We start from the raw sequence: 19122 nt of genomic DNA on the forward strand, positions 1-19122 counted from the left end.
TAGTTACAGTATATACTTTATATTCTTCATAAAAATTATCTACACACAAGACTTTAAAAATAAACAAAATCGAGTTTCTCAAATATAACTTATATAAAGAATTTAAGATTGCCGTTCGGAGTCGGGGTGTCGGGCGCGTCGCGCGGCGGCGGCGCGGCGGGACCCCTCTGTACAGGCGGCGCGGCGGTCCTTCTGTACTGCCGCCGCGCCGTCGCGCCCGGCCGCAGCACTTCAGTTTATTAACGTACACCGCATACCCTCGTTAAATAAATAAAAAATTGAGAAAATAAATCACTTTTTAGAGAAATAAAATCGGACGAGTCTAAAAAATCTAATTTTAGTAATTTGAGAGTCGGTTCGGTCGTCCGCGAGCACTGTATCACGTCACTGTGTCCTGTGGCGCGCTCACTGGCGCTAGGTGGCGGGCGGCGGCGCGGGCGGCGCAGGCGGCTGGTGCCCGCTGGCGCCCGCCGCGCCCGCGCCCTCGCCCGCGCTCGCCGCCGCCGCCGCGCCCGTCGCCGCCGCCGCTCCGCCCGGCGTAAACTCCTCGTCCTCCTCCTCTTCGGGGTCGAATTTCAGCATTAGCTGCTTGAACTGTGAAAAAATAGGATAATGTAATAAATTCAAACAGAAGACAGATTTTTTTTATGTATGGGCCTCAATGTACAGACACTCGCGATGTAGCCAGAAATCTCGTTATAGTCATAAACTTATTTAAAAGCCGAGATAGGCAACAAGTTCATACACCACGCAAATCAAACGAGATTGAAAATGCGGCATAACACAGACAACAAGAACAGAATCAGGGTTTATCATCACACACGCTAGCCGGCCAGACCGTTCTGATCGGCGGTGCTGTAGATTGTGGTAGGTATGCGACGAGTGCATTCTAGCCTTCCGATTTCACATATTTTTTCACGACACTGCTCGAAAATGTGACTATAGATAACCTAAATCCAGTACACAAAACTGCCTATGTACATTTAACAGCTGACTCATTTATGGCTCGCAAAACACGACAACGATGTAACAAATTACAATAACAGGTCGTATCAATATATGTATTTCATAGTACGATACGAGTTTTTAAAATATATTTAAGAGTTTCATTCCCGGCGTGCTGAAACGACAATCGGACCAATCAAAAGTAATCGTCTGCTGCATGTGAAATTTAATTGACTAATGAGAGTGCGTCATTTATGACTTTTATGATGTGTTTTTTTTTGGTGTTGTTTCTTTTAGTTCATTGATATGGACATCGGCAAAGTAGCGCGTGATTCAATAAATTATTGTTTTTTTTCTTAAACGCATAATATTATGTACAAAATGTTTTAATTTTTTTAAGTAATGAAAAACGCCACCGGATTCAGTTTTTAAGCCTGCTGCGCACGGTATTGCACTGGCTGAACAGCCAGGCTGCTCAGTGCGTGAGTATTCAACCTCGTTATGTCCGACTTGCAAATAATACGGTATTTGACTATTTTGTATGTGTTTTATAAATTAAAACTACACAATGTTTTATAAATTAAAAATCAAATAGAGAAACAATTTTTAAGCTACCTTTACAAATAACAAAGTTATAAAGGTTTGAAATTCAAGATTAGACAGAGAAAGACATACTGGCATGTGACGTCACGCGCCAGTAGTGCCATACTTGCTGCATAGAGAAAAGCGTTTGAGAAAGAGACAGGTAGATTAGGTAGGTAGAGGTAGGCAGATTTTTCAAAAAAACGCTATAAATCCAATTTTCAACCGATTTAAGTTTTCTCTTCGCTAAACACTGTCTGTATATCTATATTTTGACAATAATATTAAGATATGGCAAATTCAGAAGTTGTCAAATACCGTATTATGTCAAAAAAGAAAAACTAAAATCGGCAGGAGAGGTGACACTCTTTACCGGCCCGGATAATACCGAAATGGAAATACCGACCCAATTATTCACAGAAAGTTAAAGGTAAGAAAAATACACGGCGGGAGCAACGCATCTTTGGATTGTTATTGTTTGTTTTGTGATAAATGCTTTTTATTTCCTTGCAGTGGTCGTGAAAATCACAATGTTTAGTCTCTGCCAAAAGTGCAATAGACGAACTCGTATTACCGATGGCCTCCCCTTCGGGTCGGCATTTAAACTCTACAAATGTACTATTTATTCTATTCGGGCGTCCGCTTTGTTAAGCGAGTGCATGTTTAATGTCATCTAATAGAGCAGCGCCGCACGAGACGGATGAGCTGCTCTTTTAGATGACATGAAACAGCACGCCGCGCCGTGCACACGCTTAACGCAGCGGACGCCCTTCTAGGTAGAACAAAACATCGTCTGATTCCCATGTTGTTTGTGAATGATTTGGCGAGGTTACCTCGAGGTAGTCGTCGACGAGCCGCCGGCGGCCGCGCTCGTCCAGCTCGCCGGCGGGCTCGGCGTGCCGCAGCTGCGCGATGGTGGCGCGCGGCTCGAACACGGCCGCGTGCCGCCGCGACACTGCCTTCTCGTACACTTTCACGCTCTCTGACGGCGAATACTGGTTTATTTTACTGCAACAAACAATTCACATTGACAAAAAGTTCACATTTAACACGCTTACCTACAATTAATGATATAAATAAGAGATGAAATCACAAGCTGAGTTTCAATGAATGTTAGGATTTAATTAGCTGACAACCTTACCTGCTGCCAGTGCCAAATGTTGCCAGTTGGTAGTATAGTATATTGTACTACAAGTACTTTTTTGTAAGTTTTTCTTCTTTACATTAAATTTGGACAAATAACATCTGCGCATGAACTCCGTTTACAATCTTATGAAAATATGTTTTACATATATGATTCTTGTTAACTCATGGTATATATTTTTTTTTCAATTTTATGATTTCACCATGCAAGTAGCGTGTTGTTACACGTGCAAATAATCTTCTAGATTTTATAAGGAATATTTAGAAAGAAAGAAAGAAAAGACAATACATTTATTCACAACACAAGACAACAATATTATTAGGTACAAAAAAAACAACACAAAGGTATTTCGAAGCTAAAGTTCGGGAACATGGCTTAAGCAGCAAGGTTTGAGGTGTACTCACGCGTCCGTAAACCCGTACAGTTGCTTCAGATGCTGTTTGAGCACGAGCAGCAACAGGCAGCCGCGCGCCTGCCGCATGGCGTCGCGTAACGGCCGCGTGCTCTCAGGCAATCGTGCCACCAGGGCCTCCGCCTCTTCTTCATCTTCTTCTTCGTCCAAACCGTCTTTTTGTTCCACGTTCGTATTTATTAAACCCTGTGGACGTTAAATAAGTAGGTATTAGAAACCTGTTCAGATTATCTGATGATTGCTACTCACACGAATAGTACTTCCGTATTTATTCAATTGCTATTTTTTTTTTCTTTGTATTAGCAGTATTGTCAAAATAGATAAGTAACTAGTGAAATATGAAAAATGTGCAGTAATGTGAATAAACGGTTCATAGTCCAGAAGACAGGTGTCAAATAATAGTTACAGCTAGATATCATGCTACGTATTTTTGAGCGTGTTGAATACAAATTAGTTACCTCTCTAAATGCTTGTAGTAAATTTGATCCAGATGTTGAAATAATGATGTCTATGTGATGAATTATAAAAAGTGGTTCATCTTGTACTTGATACGGGAAGTAACTTAAATTATCTGCCAGGTACAACATTTGATCCAAAGGCGCAGTCTGGGAATAAAATAAAACATTATTTATGAATCCTAAAATGTTGTAGGTAATATACAAAAAGAAAAGACTTGATCGATTAATTGGCTTATAAAAGGCCAGCCAAAAAATATAAAGCTGAAATTTTACTATAAATGTTCCTTTATTGCGTTGAATAGGAAATTGGACGGATTTTGCGAAATATCACCGTGATAGCAAATTCTAGAATGGGGCAAAGCCGTGGCCGTAAGGAGGTAAATATATAAAGATAAGAGACTTACGGAAACATCGTCGAATTGTTTAAGTAGCGATAACACCAGCGCTCTCCTCTGTGGCCGCGTGTTCCGTAGCAATGAATATAAGAACCCATTGAGAGACGACGGCAATTCGTCTTGGTCTTTTTTCCTGGAATTAAGTGCATGGTTAGTTAATTATTATGTATAACATTTTGAATGAAATTCAATTGTTAAGTAAAATTAAAGCAGTTTATACCTAAATCCTCGAATAACATCGTTTTTGGGGCCGCTTTGTACTATCTTCTGTAACTGATACGACAGCTTGATTCCTAGTTGCGCCTTCATATGGATGAACCCGGGATATTTTTTGTCTATCTCTTGTAAGTGTTTGTCGGCGGTATGAGATACCGTCACTTCCAAATCTGTACTCATACATATTAAATATGGTACAATCTGGAATCACAAACAAATAAAGGTGAGCGGCTGATTGTAGTCCACGCCGGCGGCAAGCGACAGTAGCGCATGCTACAAATCAAATTCAGAAACATTTATTGCGGATTAACATCCAAATTAGGTAACTTAGTCTTATTTAATTAAACTAAATATATATCATATACCTGACTAAAATTAAGATAACTCGCAGGATGGAACTGATCCATCTCAGCAAGAGTAGTCCTATTGGTCCGAGAACATTCTTTGAATAGCTTTCTTTAATTATATGAAATTTTTAACATACATATATACAATATTAATTATCAATAACACAAAAATGTATGCTTATGTAGCAGGACCCAACCGTCATTCGCGACCGCGTCCTACGCTCTCAGTATAGCCTGCTGTAATATCAGTATGGGCCAGTATAGACGGACTGCATACAAACTGCAACATAACTGCGGGCAAACTGCACGCTGGCTGCAATTTATATGTATGGACAGTTAGTAATGGTTACGTTGCAGTTGAAATGGAGCCCGTCTGTACTGTTGAATGTTTCTGTTGTTGCCTTTGCCTACCTGTACAGGATGCACCAAGCCTTGTGCCAGCACGAGCTGCACCACCTTCATGGCGCTAGACCGGACCACCGTACTGGTGTGAAGGAACGCGCCGAGGATCTCCTTCAGATACAGCTGAATCACCGTCGACGCCATGCCGGACGAAACATCGCCCATTTCCTTCAGGTTCTCCATCTTTGATCGCTTTGACCCTGGTAGAAATTGTTGCGTTAGTAATGAATTTATATAAATTAATTCCGAAATGTATGTACAGTCGCCATCAGATATTTCATCGATACATGAACTCTAATACTCTATCATATCTATGATAGATAGATGTAGATATGTTCGAAGCCGCGGGCAACAGCTGGTAAATTATAAATATTACAATAGAATGACGTGACCTACGCTAGCTTGTTCAAATTAGAGTCTGTATCTAAATGGTCCTTAGGCCACGTGGTCCAATCGAGGAGGTGCTAAATTTTCACGGAATGCAGATGCAAAGATGAAATTGGTCAAAATTTGTAAGTGATCACTAATGTATGGCACCTATATTTCCCCGGCTGCTTCATCTGCTATGCTGATTGATTAGTGATTACACAACAGTGCAAGCTTTTGTGTTTAGTAGCAATCTGCCAAAACAATGGCAATCTGAATAGTCCTCACACAGTTCCACAATCTACAATTATCCACACATTTAAATAAAATTAACTCACATTCTTTGTCCTGCCTGATCATCCTTTGTTCCTCCTCTTGTAGATACATTTCTACGTTCCTTAGCACGTCCGCTTTCATCTCTATAGGTGCCAGATCTGACGTGAGCAGTTGATGGTAGAACTCTTTCAGTTCTGGCCTCAACATGAACTCGTAATGCCTCACACACACAGAGCCAAGTGCTTTGAGTGTGTGGGAAACAAAGTCCTCGTCTTCTAAACCGACGAAGAACATTAACGTCGAGAACAGTTGTTCTTTGATGTCACTCTGTTGAAACAAATATAATATTATTTTCATGTCACATGATTTTTAAAGTTCTACCCAGCGCGTTTTATTTACTTGTTACGCGTTTTATCTACTAATTTTCATTACCATTTTTAACAAGGCTTAAGCATACCATGCCTCATGGGAAGAAGAAAACTACATCAAACTTTCACTGGCACAGAACTATTTGTATAAAAAGGTGTTGCCAGTGGAATTATACATCACCACTACTTTTTCCTGATGTCTATAATTTGTACTTGGTTTTGTTAATATAAAGATTAATGCCATACAAATACACAAATAATTGTAACATTATTTCAAGATAATGCCCCTTACCGCCAGTCCTTCGATCACTTTTGCGTCCGTGAAGTCGAAATACCTCAACAGGAGACCCACTATGAAGAGAGACCGACGAAAGTGAGGTCTCGCGTGTAATGCTTTTGTCATGTCCGGATTTCTCTGCCAGCTTGATTTCCATTGTAACAGTATACCTAAAACATAAAATTTAAATTAATGATTTTTTATTTTTATCAATTGGAATACGACGGCACCCGAAGTGTCAATCAATTATTGCATCAAATGAGTGATGAGTGAGTCCAATTGATACAGTATTCAAACGTCAAAACGGATGTACAGTCAGCAGTAGAAGTAGATGTGCAGTTGTGGTGAACACTCTCTTATTATTTTAAATGATAACATAACGGATAACTCACGTCTGAAATCGTGAGTTATTCGTTCCGATCTGTTTTGTTATCATTTAAAATGAGTGAGGCTCACGGTAGTTTCATGTTCACTCTCTTATAACTTGGGCAGTAGAGTCATGTGTAGATACATAATTTTGAGCACCGTTACCGCTTCTACCGCTTACTGTACGATGGGTACTGAAGGTATATGAGAGAGCACGATAAATACAATCAAATACAATGGAAAATCATTGCACTAGATCTGTAGTTTGTATTAACTGACCGTGGTACTTGTTGAAGACGTCGCGGATGAGCTTGTAGTTGCGCGTTAGATTGTTCACAATAGAGGCGAGCAGCGCGATGCAGGCGGCGATGACGAGCTGGCCGCGCTGCAGGATCAGCTTCACGGCGTCCTCCTCCAGCTGCGCCAGGAACACCTCGCTCGGGTGCTCCATCAGAGGCACCACTAGCTCCAGCGTCATCGCCACCGTCGACGTTATCTGCTGCTCGTATTGGTTCTGCACACACCATACTCATTATTGATTGATAATAGTAATAATAGGTCCCAGCAGAGCTACAGCAACAGCAAACTTCTCCAAGGAGCCTCTGCGTGTTGGATCCAAATCCCCACGCAAACCTCCCAAAAGACCGGAACGTATGGGCCCGAGACTCGAAAAGCGAGAAACAAACATCTTGAAACAAATAACACCACTTGACCTGGCCTCGAACTAAGCAAAGCTGATTTAAAGCTTGTCCCAGAAAAAAAAATGACGCTTCTTATAATTTAAAAGCGGAAATGCTACAAATATAGTATTTTTTTTATATATTATTTTAACAGGCTAATTTGAAGATGAATTTATTCAATTTTTTTACATTTTCTTTGCACCTGCCATTAGGTTTCGTACATCAGCATCGGTTATCAATTTGGAACCTTCGTTCCACTTGCATTGGAAGTTATCAACCAAGGTGGCATTATTATTATGTTTCAAGAGCTTCTCCTTCATACGAGCCCAATATTTTTCAATGGGATTCTGGTACTTTTGAACAAATTATATATAATTTGAATTATACCACTTTATTCCTTTTTTCATGTAGTGCTGGAGGCCTGGTTTATTATGCCGCTTTATAAATGGTAGCAATCGTTTCATAAGATATTCGGTTAGATATATATCGCCCTTTGTAGTTCCTTTAGCAAAATATGTTATGCCCCGTTTGCCATTATGAACAAATCGCCTACCTCACGAGGATTGTCTTTGCAAATTTACTCGCTTTTAACATTTTAAACTCTTCACTGAAGGTCTTGTTATCTGTCCCCGAATAATAGTGATGTCCGGGCAATGATTTGAAGTCGAGTTAGAAGTATGTCTCGTCATCCATAACTACACAGTATTTTTTTTTTCGCCAATCTTGAGCAAAGTATTCTAGATCTGGATTTTGCCTCAGTTTGTCGTTTCGCATTTGTATTAGGCACTTTAGACTGTTAATAGGTCTTTATAGATTTATTTTTCTTTGTACTGTGGATTTCGAGGATTGAACTTTTTAGGTAAGTCCCTTACGGAAAGGGTAAGCTTCTTTTTCATCGCGAAGAATGATGTTTCTATCTATAGTTTTGTTAGCAAACCCAGTCTTCGGTCGAATACCGCCTGCTTCCCTCAACCGTTTTAACACCCTTGATACGATTCACAATGACTTTTTAACTCCAATGCCACTTTTTTCGAAGAAGCTCCTCGATATTTAACCTATTAGTACAATATTTTTTCGTGTAACTTTTCCTGAACCGACGACATATTACAAAATTATGAATGCGACAGCTTCAGGTCTTTTTTGATGAAATAATATGCAGCAGCCTACATTTTGACATGAATATCAAAACTTTTTGGTTAAAATATGGTACACAATTCCAGCAAACATAAGCGTCATTTTTTTCTGGGACAAGCTTTAGGCGTTACTTTGCTGAGGTCCATATTAATGAACTTCAACCTTATGGGGGATGCCTATGTCCAACAGTGACCGTTCTATGGCTGATATGATGATGAACCTTATTATCATCAGGGGCTGCAGCTCTAATAACAGGGCTACGGCACATGCTGAGCTAAGTCCTTTTGGCATCACACTACAGCACAACGTCTCTAATTTTTCTCTTTTCTATTTATGTTACTGTGTTTTTGTTGTGATGTAGTATGTTTTTGTTGTCAATAAATGTTGTGAGTTTTAGTTTGTTATGTTGCGGATGCAAGATTTGTTACATAAAAAAACCATGAACTGCTTTTTAGTAAGTCTTGGGAACATTTTTACTGGATTGCTAAAGGTCACTCGTAGTCACTCTAGTCAGAAGAGATACATAAATACTTAAAAATGAATGAAAATAATTACTAAATTAAAAATTTAGACTTTTTACTTACCTGACATTTTAAACTCAGGTACGGTTGTAACGTTAAGGCATGATTAACTAATAACTGTGGCCTAATTTTCGCAAATAAATGCAACGTGGAAAGACACGCGAGAATACGCTGAGATGACCCACTTCCTGTGAAATAAGAGAATTAATTTAAACATTAAATAATAGTTCATGTAATAATAATAATAAATTGTGCTAATTTAATTTTATCTTACCATCCACACTATTTTCTTCTAACTGTAGTAAGTTTTCAATAAGGCAGTCAACAATTTGTTGACACGCTAATAAAAGCGATTTAGGCGGTTGGTAGATAATCTTAGTCGAGTCGTCCTTGTCTTCTTTTGGTTTGAACAACTAGAATGAAAAATATTTATAAGAAAATCGAAGATACAGAACAGAAATGGAGAATGAATTTAGTATTGTTTCTAACTTACGCTTTGCAACAACTGCTGGAACCATTCAAGCCCCATATCTCTTGAGGATATGACCACGTCAGTTATATTCAACACTTTCCTAGTCAGCGGATCCGCGGCCGCAGCAGTAATGTCCAAGGCTCCGTGCCTCGTTGAGTTCTGACACGGACTGAACCACATGTTCTGGAATACTTCCATTACCAACTTCCGAATACCCTCTTCGTCATTCACTCGCCTTATCATCTTCACGCAGATCTCTGGTATTTTGGGGAATTCGGGGCACTCTGTACAAATATCCTTAAGTATTTTTATCACTCGTTTCCTAACTGATACACCTGTATCCTAAAAAAAAGTTTCAACATTTATACAACAGAAAATATCATAATCACCTACTCAGTTTATGTTATGTTAAGTACCATTAATTACTGGTAAGAAAGGAAGTCAGTCGCAAACATAAAGCGAGACGAGACAGTTGGCTATCGGCGATGGCAACAAGAGTTTAGAATGTAGATATGGGATCGAGTTGCCTAATGCTTCTGTAGGAGAAAAGTGGAAGTGTTGATGAGAGTTGCGAGTACCTAAATACTGGATTTACATACATAGACCAAACTTCAAGTCAATCAACGATATGAATTGGGTGAACAATATTAGATCCAAATCCATACTTCCATACTAATATTATAAATGCGAAAGTGTGTGTGTTTGTATGTTTGCGTGTATGCTTGTCCGTCTTTCACGTCGAAATGGAGCGACGGATCGAAGTGATTTTTGGTTTACAGATAGTTTATGGGCCAGAGTGACATAGGCTACTTTTTATCCCGGAAAAATGCATAGCTCCCGAGGTAAAAGCGCGCGATAATCGAATTCCACGCGAGCGAAGCCGCGAGCAAAAGCTAGTATAAATATAAACTTACAAATTAAATTATATAAATAAAAAAAGAACTTACTAAAATTCTATTGGAGAGCATTCCATAATACTTGTCAATGAGTTCGGGTCGGCTGAGCACGAATTTGCCGACTAAGTCGACGGCGGCCTCCCGCACGGCGGTGGACTGGTCGAGGAAGGACCGGTTGACACCGATCTGCATGTCTTGACGGGCCAGCACCGCCGGGTCCGCCTCCACGATCAGAGCCAGACACTTCATCGCTTTCGTACGGATCGCGATCGTGTTCTCGCACAGTATTACCAGTATCTTCCTTAGGTAACGGTCGAAACTCTGCGAGAACGAACGCTTCGACGCCAAGTACTGCGATATCAACTCCGCTCCGCCGTAATCTATGTACGATTGCATGACTTGCACTTGAGTGCCGCCCTGGTAACGGAACGGCCTAATTTTTTCTAGAAAAAATGTTTTCCGCCGCTCTATAGTTTTGAACTTTTCAGCAGAGACGATTGCGCTCGTGTGTTTTGACGACTTAGACTCTTTTATGTCGCTGTCGCTGTCGTTATCGTCAGAATCTTCGTCGCTGGTTTCATCTTTGTGCCGCTTTTTGCTAGACTTATGTTTAGGTTTTTTCGTGGGCGACGAGCTCTTGGGCTGGACGACCATATCTCTGAACCACTGCGTAATGTAGAAGTGCCTTGCGCAGTTCCAAGCTGGATCTTTTTGGCCGTTAACCGCTAAATAATCGAGTAGCACTCGCTGCAAGAATTCTGTTCTTTCTTCATCTTCATCAAGCCCCTCCGTAACATTCTAGAAGAAATTAAATATGCTATTTTGATTGCAGCTCCAACAAATGGGATATAACCTGTTAAATTGATTGATTGTACATAAGGGAATGACTTTTAAATAAATCAATGCTTGACAGGTGCACTTGCGAGTCTCACACACCATTCGATTGCTTCGCGGGTACAGTCACCAGCACCAATATTAGGCAGGTATGCTGGTGACTGTACATATGAGGCCGTACTGTCAAACGCTCGCGATGGCATTCACCATCTCTTTCTACACTTATCCTACACAGTGTGACAGAAGTGGTGAAAACGACCGTGATTCCGAGTACAAAGTCTAACGCGACAATACGGCCCCAGGTTTCCTCACGGCATTTTTGTTTACTGTAAAGCTTATGGTAATTTTTTTATGAAATATCGCACATGAATTCCGAAAACTCAAGATGTGCGAACAGGGGTTTGAATCCGCGATCCTTTGCTTAAGAGGCTATAGGTCAAGCCACTAGGCGTACTACATCTTGGAGTCGAAATGCTCAAAAATTGTCATTTAAGACGAGATAGACGTGGCGGCCTCACGGTATAACTACCCATATAATATAATAGCCCCCTCCCCCCTATATACGCCATATAGGGGCGGGGGGAGGGGGTCTATTGGGCCGTGCCTACCCCAGGATGTTGGGCTACTGATTCGAAATTCTATAATACTTCTATCTATTTTGATATCTTCACACAAAAATTCAGGTCAGGCCCCCCCCCTGAAAAATAGCCCTAGATACGGCAATGTAAATACCACTCTGTTACCTGTCCGTGGTTTCCATCCTTCTCCTCTTCGGCGCGTATGTCGCGCACGACGGCGTCCATGGTGGAGAGCTTGGCGCGCGACGTGACGCTATCGCGTCGCAGCCGCGCCGCCACCAAACCCAGGTATTCCAACGATGCGACCCGCACTGACATCTCCATAGACTTGTCCGACATGTACTTCACCTGCATTATACGACACGAGGGTGTAGTCTTAGTAACTACGTGCCGATTGCCGGCGTCCGGTACCCCACGGCATGAGCAGTGCCGTTTTTAGGAGAGGCGACCGGGGCGGCTGCCAGGGACGCCAGGTATCAAGGCGCCGCGCGCGCCTTAACTTAACCATTTAATTTGAATACCTATTTTTATCGATCTAAAGGAAAACTAGACTAAGGGCCACCACCCATTGATTAATTTTAATTGACGGATATGTATCCGTCTATTCGAACAAAACAAACAAAGACGGCATCACATTTATCCGTCAATTAAATTTAATCAATGTATGAAACAGGGGGTGAAACAGGGGGTCAGTGTATTAACTTATCTCAATGTCATTCAGGAAAAAAATACATTTGCTTACATTCATGTCTAAAATTGAGTACAATAGGCCTTACGAGGCTTTACGTTTCTATATCATACAATACATCCAATTGTGATGAAACTCTGATGGATTAATTTGCATATCCTCGCAGACTTGTGGCTAAAAAAAAACGAGACTAGAACCAGGATGAGGACTGTGACCAGTGCCGGGACCGAAATGAAGCCTTTCAATTTTATTTGTTTACGTGGCATTCGTGTGGGGCATTCGTGGCTACAGTATGGGCATTGTTTAAAACTTACTAGCATGGTTCCCAGTAGGCTGAGTAGCAATTCCGTAGCGGGCCACTCTGGCTTGTTAACGGTGGTGAGTAGATCATGAACAAAGTTCTCGAACAGCGGCCTAAAGTCTACTTCCTCGTTGCGGCTGCGGCATTTGTTCAAGAAGGATGTAAGAAACGTGCCTCCCACGCTGATCGCGGCTTCGTACTTGGATATTATTACTAGATCTTTGTCCGCACTCTGTAAAGTTACACAGAGTCAGTATTGGTAGCCTAAATAACATCAATGTATGGCCAATATTAATTAGTCAGAGAACTGTAATAAACTTAAAAATAAACGTAGAACTGAAAATAGTGTATCTTAATTAATTATTTGTTTGGTAGTTTCTTATTCTTACTTTTTTATCATGTTCAGTAGACTGCTTGTCTTTGTTTTTATCCTTGTCTTGCGATTTGCACAGTGTCTCCGGTAGAGTGACGACACACTGCACCAGTTGCAATACTAGAGCTGTCAACATCTGGATGTGTTGGTCAGAGCTTAGCTGGAACGAGCGCAGATTGTGCTTGGAACTAGGTATGCGCGCTATGGACGCCAATATGTCTTCAAGTAATAGCCTCCGATGTTGTTCGTACTTTGTAAAAATCTGTAAACATACTTAAGATAACATGATACCTACCTCGAGTTTAGGGAAAACAACAAAAACAGAATAAATATAACACTTTTTCTTTCATTTATAGTAAAAATTCTACAAATACCAGCCATGTACATATTCATACCAAGTGGAAACGTTACTGACCGTGGTAACGAGCTTCAATGCCGAAAGTTGCAGCTCACTGATGTTTTCGACAAAGAACGGTGACACACCGACAGTGGAGGCGTGCAGTACAGTCGTATCGGTTAACTGATGCGCAGCTAGAAGCTCAGCAAGCAGCGTGACGCACTCGTGCGCGTGAGTGTACAGCTCGCGCGTCGCACGCGTTGAGCCGCCGGCGCCGCGCCGCGTCGCGTTCCCCGCGCCACCGCCACGCCGCTTCCGTCCGTCCACTACACACAGATAAACGACCAAATTTTATAAAATATCTACACATCACGAGCCTAGCCAAGTTTTAATATCAGGGTTGTTACATCTTTTTAACATTTAGGGAACTCTAAGCTTTTGTACTAAGTGTTTTTTTTTTTCAGTTAACAGGAGCCAAAAGTCTACATAAAAAAAGTGAATTAGAAGATAAGTACAATATGTTGGCAAAGCATGTTGCCCATTTTTTTTTGTGGGCTTTAAAGATTTCAAGAGGCTTTTTGTGGATATATCCATTTATTATTTGCATGTATTTTATTAAGTTTATGAAGCATGCATGTGGTTAAATATTTATATTTTATTAACTATTCTTACTTTTTAATTTATTGCAATATAGTTGATATTTAATTAGGAGACACAGTTATAACTTACAATTGGTCAGTAAGTCAAATATGGGTTAACATTTAAATATGTATTTGAGCTTCTGGTACTAACCTTTCTTCTTAGACGTTGTTTGAATGCTATAGACTGGATCGTAAACACAGTAAATGGTATTGTTAAGTTGGAATTTTATGAACATTATGATCCTGTCAATAACATCTTCTAGGAATATACGTTTGGGCATACTCGGCGACGTCATTATGTACAAAGCAGTAAGGCAAGAATCAGAAGCGCACATAACCCTCTCTAATGCTGATTCTATACATATTTGTCTCATTTCTTCGCTGTCCTCCTGTTGAAAAACCAATATTATTACATTAAATTCATCATTAATTGATGTGTCAAAAGAAAAAAAATAAGTAGGTTAGTTACTTACAGGATCACCAACTAGTGACATCTTCTCAGCAGCCCTTATGTTCTTCTCCAGTATTGATAATAACCTCACTAGACGATCGGAGGGGATAGCTTCCATAGCACCTAGGTTCTTCAGCTTTGCTGCTTCTGAACACAATTCCTGCAGTTGATATCTTGGGAGCAATAAATCTTCGGGTATATCTGTTCCTTCTAAAATAGAATTAGTCCATTCAGTTAACCATTCTTTATATACTTACGCATTTATATGTAACATTCGCATTTATGCATTTACATACCCATTTCGTCAGTTACAATTATATCATCTTCAATACTTTCAAACACAGTCTCAATAAGCTTGTTAAAGCGTTGATAAGTGTTTGTCTCCATAAGTTCATCCACTGATAACATTTCTAAAACAGGTACTAATCTCCGTTCTACTTTTCTCAGTTTTGGTCGTACTGTAACATAATACTTAAAAAATTAATACTTGCTTACATTATATTTACCAACATTAATTTTATCAGCATGTCATTACAGTTGCTTTCGTTTAGTTAAAATTATTATAAAATTCTAACTATACCTATTGATGCCTCAGCTTCTTCTTTTTTGCTGGCTTCCTCATGTTTCCTTTTCACTGCTTCCCAATTTTTCTCTCTAGCTATGTCTATTGCTTCTCTATCCTTGTCTACTGGTGGAGTTATATTTACTGATGTTTTTGCTTTGAGTGGAGCATTATCATCAGAATCAGACTCCATTGTACTATTTTTCCTAGATCTCTCATCACCAGAAACTTCATGCCTTTTCAGCAATCCTTCCTGTAAAATGAAAAATATCAAAATACATGGTATGAAAATCAGTAAATTATCAAATCTATGAAAATAATAATTGAATGTATAATTTACAGGTAATCTTCCGAGTTTCACAACAGGGTATCTATTGTTCATCATATTGGTGTTCTTGGGTTGTTCTTGTTTCTCCTGAGTGGTGTTTTGTGGTAAGTTGTGCGGCGCGTATGGCGCGCCCATCGACGGCTGAGGCACTTGTGGTTCCTGGCGCAGCGGCGAGGGCGCCACACTCGCTTGCGCAGGCGACTGTCCCGTTACCACATTACCGTCTGTAACAAATTATACTTTTTAGTCATCAAGCTGAATACTAAAAAAAATCTCAGTAACCTCATTTTTTATGTTCTATGTACCTTGTTCGAATGGTTTTTCTTGAGATTGCATTATTAACCTTTGCTGGTCACTTAAGTTGCCAGGTGACATAGAAAGTGGATCTTTTTCTTCATTTAAATTAGTTTGATTATCCTGTGTTAAACTACCATAAAACCCGCCGTTTTGAGGGTTTGAACAGGATGTGTTTGACATAGGACTTGTATAAGTGGAAGAATTAGCACTGTTCCAAAGTGGAGACACATTGTTCTGGGCAGTGATGTTGATTTGACTCCCAGGCCTGGCTTGTGATGGTGGCGAGCCCATATTGACATGCGGTGATGACTGACATGGTGGAGCTAGCAGTTGTTGGTTTGGAATGCCTGTAGAGTGAACTGCTGTTCCGAGTGAAGAAGGACTTGAATGAGCAGTGTTGTGTGATGCATAATTGTATGAGGCAGATGGTGACATCCCATTAAACTTTGAGGTGACATGGTTGCTCCAGTGATTTCTTTGTTGCTGGTCAAACACATTCGGGTTCACATGTAAAATTGCTTTCAATAGTTCTGGTGTTGCCTGTTGCTGAGGAGCAGGGCTAACTGCGTTTGGTATGCTTTCATCCTTGAGATCTCTGAAAAGTACATTTATAACATGAATTTAATATGAACCCAATAATATGTATATCTATTTAGTAATACATGAGCCTTTTAGATATTTTAGACAACATATCTGCTGAGCCATAACTGTAACTGGAATTACAAATAAAAGTATAGTTCAGTTCCATGTATCCACGGTGTTATAAAAATATTCCTAAACTGGAAAGGGGGTTAAGGTCTATGGTGAAGTCCACTGATGATTGAGAACTGGACTCTATGACACCTATGTGAGGCGATTTTGGCGATTTTTTGGCTCAGCCCCCTTTCCTGGTAAGATATCGCGAGATATGGCTGGAGCCCCTCCCCTTCAATATAATTTTTTCAAAGGGCAATTTTTTAGAATAAATACAATATTTTAATCTACATACATAAATAATCTATACTAATATTATAAAGAGGAAAGATTTTATTGTTTGTTTGTTTGCATTGAATAGGCTCCAAAACTACTAGAACAATTTAAAAAATAGGTTGGCCGTTCGGGAGCTACACTATCCCCGGGTGACATAGGCTATATTATATTTAAAAAAAATTAATATCCTTACTAAAACTCCAATAATGTAAGCCAATTAGCCAAGGTGTAAAAAATGACCTAAAATTTCCTTACATCGCGTGCGCTGCGAAAACTATTGATGATAGAACAAAATAATGTACTACGACTATGCAGAACACACCATCATCATCATCATGATCACTATCATCATCATCATATCATCATCATCATCAAGAACAAAAAACTCTCTTTATAATCCTACTCTTTTAAGCCGACGCAAAAATATAGATATATGCAAAAATATGTATGTATGCGTGTGTGTGTTAAAATACATTTTTTGAATTTTTTATTAAATGCCCGTGCGAAGCCGGGGCGGGCAGCTATCCCATTAACATTATAAATGCGAAAGTTTGTAAGTCTGTTTGTTTGTTTTTTACTTCATCAGCATGTCTAAAGCATTGGACCGATTTAGATGAAATTCGGTATAAGTGCAGATTGTATCAGTCCCGAAGAAGGATATTAGATAGTTTTTATCTCGGAAAATTGCATAGTTCCCGCGGGATAGCGGTAAAAGAATTCTACAAGGACGGAGTCGCGCGTAACGGCTAGTAGACTATAAAGTAGGACACGGATCAAAAGGAAACGAAAATTGAGATGTTTTTTTTTTTTTTTTTTTAATTCGACTGGATGGCAAACGAGCAAGTGGGTCTCCTGATGGTAAGAGATCACCACCGCCCATAGACAACTGCAACACCAGGGTATTGCAGATGCGTTGCCAACCTAGAGGCCTAAGATGGAATACCTCAAGTGCCAGTTATTTCACCGGCTGTCTTACTCTCCACGCCGAAACACAACAGTGCAAGCACTGCTGCTTCACGGCAGGATTAGCGAGCAAGATGGTGGTAGCAATCCGGGCGGACCTTGCACAAGGTCCTACCACCTGCAAATGTGTGACAGTTATTGAGGAAAAATGGAGGCGTCATTGAACTTCTACTCTTTGATTTTATTTATGTTGTACTACCCTTCTGGTGCACCAGTAGCAATACATTGCGGGGCCGCTAATTAGTTAAAAGTGACGGATCAAGTGCTGTGTAGTGAAATGTAACAGGCACAACTTTACTGGAATGGTGTAAATGGCCCATCAACAAAGTTTATGTCAATTGGTTGACTGACATGAGAGCCTACTAAGGTTAGCTCTATTTGGTTAGGACTACCTTCACTTGCAGTGGCGGATTTGCAGTATTGTCTGCCCTAGGCCCCAGGCCATGTATTTAGTATCAGCTGCTTCTTTCTCAGCATTGTTACCATCATAGTAACTTTTTATGTCTCAATTTGCCGCCCTAGGCCCGGGCCTACTGGGCCTTAGGATAAATCCGCCACTGTTCACTTATAACTATGTACTAGCATTGCAATAGAATCTTTAAATTTATTTTCACCCATTTCTTATTGTTGTATTGATTTGAAACTTGGCAATTATGCATATAGTTCTGGGTTTTTGTCTTTTCGCAATAAATTATTCCCAAATGTTTCATGTTAATTTCTCAACTCACGATTTTTTCTGAAACCATTTTTTTCAGAACTTTCATAAAACAATCCTAACCTAACATGCTGTGTTCTATAAGACCTAAAAATATTGGTTTCAGAGAAAATTTTGAGTTGGGACATAAAACAGTTCAGCAAATGAAACATTTGGGAACAATATTTCTGTGATGGTAAGTATACCATAAATGTGATTACAACGGAATAATATGGTGCTAATATGCTGATGATGGAGTCCAAAGCTAGACACTGGAACTTCAAAAAAGAATAATGTAACCTAGCCATGTGTTCAGACTAAGAACGGTATCCAGGGTCAGACTGCTCCATCAGTCAGGCAGGCAATGGAATTCCAAGTCCAAGACATTACATTACAACATAATGCCATGTCATATTTTTTTTTCTTTTACCTGACTACCTGAAGGAGGGTTATGTTTTTCGAGCGTATGTATGTATATATTTATGTATGTATGTATGTGGGTATGTATATCCATTTTTTTTGGTCCTCGCTGCAGCCTAAACGGCTAGACGGATTTTAACATATATGAGGTATCATTGGATTTGTCATAACTAAATAATATTTCAACATGGCGTCTGCGAAAAAAAAATGGTGGATGAATGAAAAAAGAAATGTATTGTAACAATATAGGTATCAAATGAAAGCTAAGAATTAGTCCATTCTAAAATAAAAAACGGGTTATAATACTTTTAATCTACCGTTTTCACATAAATATCAAAAAAATTTAAAATAAAATACTAAATTAAATAAATCAAAAAACCCAACTGCCAAAACCAAAAGGAAGAAAATAAGTCTAGTGGTCTAGAACTC

The 19122-nt window shown here is 39.8% G+C and overlaps 1 protein-coding gene across 1 annotated transcript in view; it reads right to left on the bottom strand.

Annotated features, from left to right (window-relative positions):
• Nucleotides 1-19122, bottom strand: part of Nipped-B (Nipped-B cohesin loading factor) — a 21741-nt gene continuing 2619 nt past the window's right edge. The window contains exons 4-27 of the mRNA XM_074087884.1: nt 15656-16242; nt 15363-15574; nt 15041-15275; nt 14757-14918; nt 14483-14670; nt 14161-14398; nt 13447-13694; nt 13048-13293; nt 12672-12890; nt 11835-12017; nt 10309-11055; nt 9383-9703; nt 9164-9302; nt 8953-9077; nt 6834-7068; nt 6204-6358; nt 5606-5870; nt 4911-5101; nt 4157-4353; nt 3946-4069; nt 3542-3688; nt 3076-3269; nt 2361-2535; nt 1-594 (exon numbers count right to left, since the gene is read on the bottom strand). Of these exons, the coding sequence (XP_073943985.1) occupies nt 415-594; nt 2361-2535; nt 3076-3269; nt 3542-3688; nt 3946-4069; nt 4157-4353; nt 4911-5101; nt 5606-5870; nt 6204-6358; nt 6834-7068; nt 8953-9077; nt 9164-9302; nt 9383-9703; nt 10309-11055; nt 11835-12017; nt 12672-12890; nt 13048-13293; nt 13447-13694; nt 14161-14398; nt 14483-14670; nt 14757-14918; nt 15041-15275; nt 15363-15574; nt 15656-16242 (5713 nt within the window). The 3' untranslated portion in view covers nt 1-414. The remainder of the gene's footprint in view (nt 595-2360; nt 2536-3075; nt 3270-3541; nt 3689-3945; nt 4070-4156; nt 4354-4910; nt 5102-5605; nt 5871-6203; nt 6359-6833; nt 7069-8952; nt 9078-9163; nt 9303-9382; nt 9704-10308; nt 11056-11834; nt 12018-12671; nt 12891-13047; nt 13294-13446; nt 13695-14160; nt 14399-14482; nt 14671-14756; nt 14919-15040; nt 15276-15362; nt 15575-15655; nt 16243-19122) is intronic.

The sequence above is a fragment of the Choristoneura fumiferana genome, chromosome 5 (genome assembly GCF_025370935.1).
Source record: "Choristoneura fumiferana chromosome 5, NRCan_CFum_1, whole genome shotgun sequence".
NCBI lineage: Eukaryota > Metazoa > Arthropoda > Insecta > Lepidoptera > Tortricidae > Choristoneura > Choristoneura fumiferana.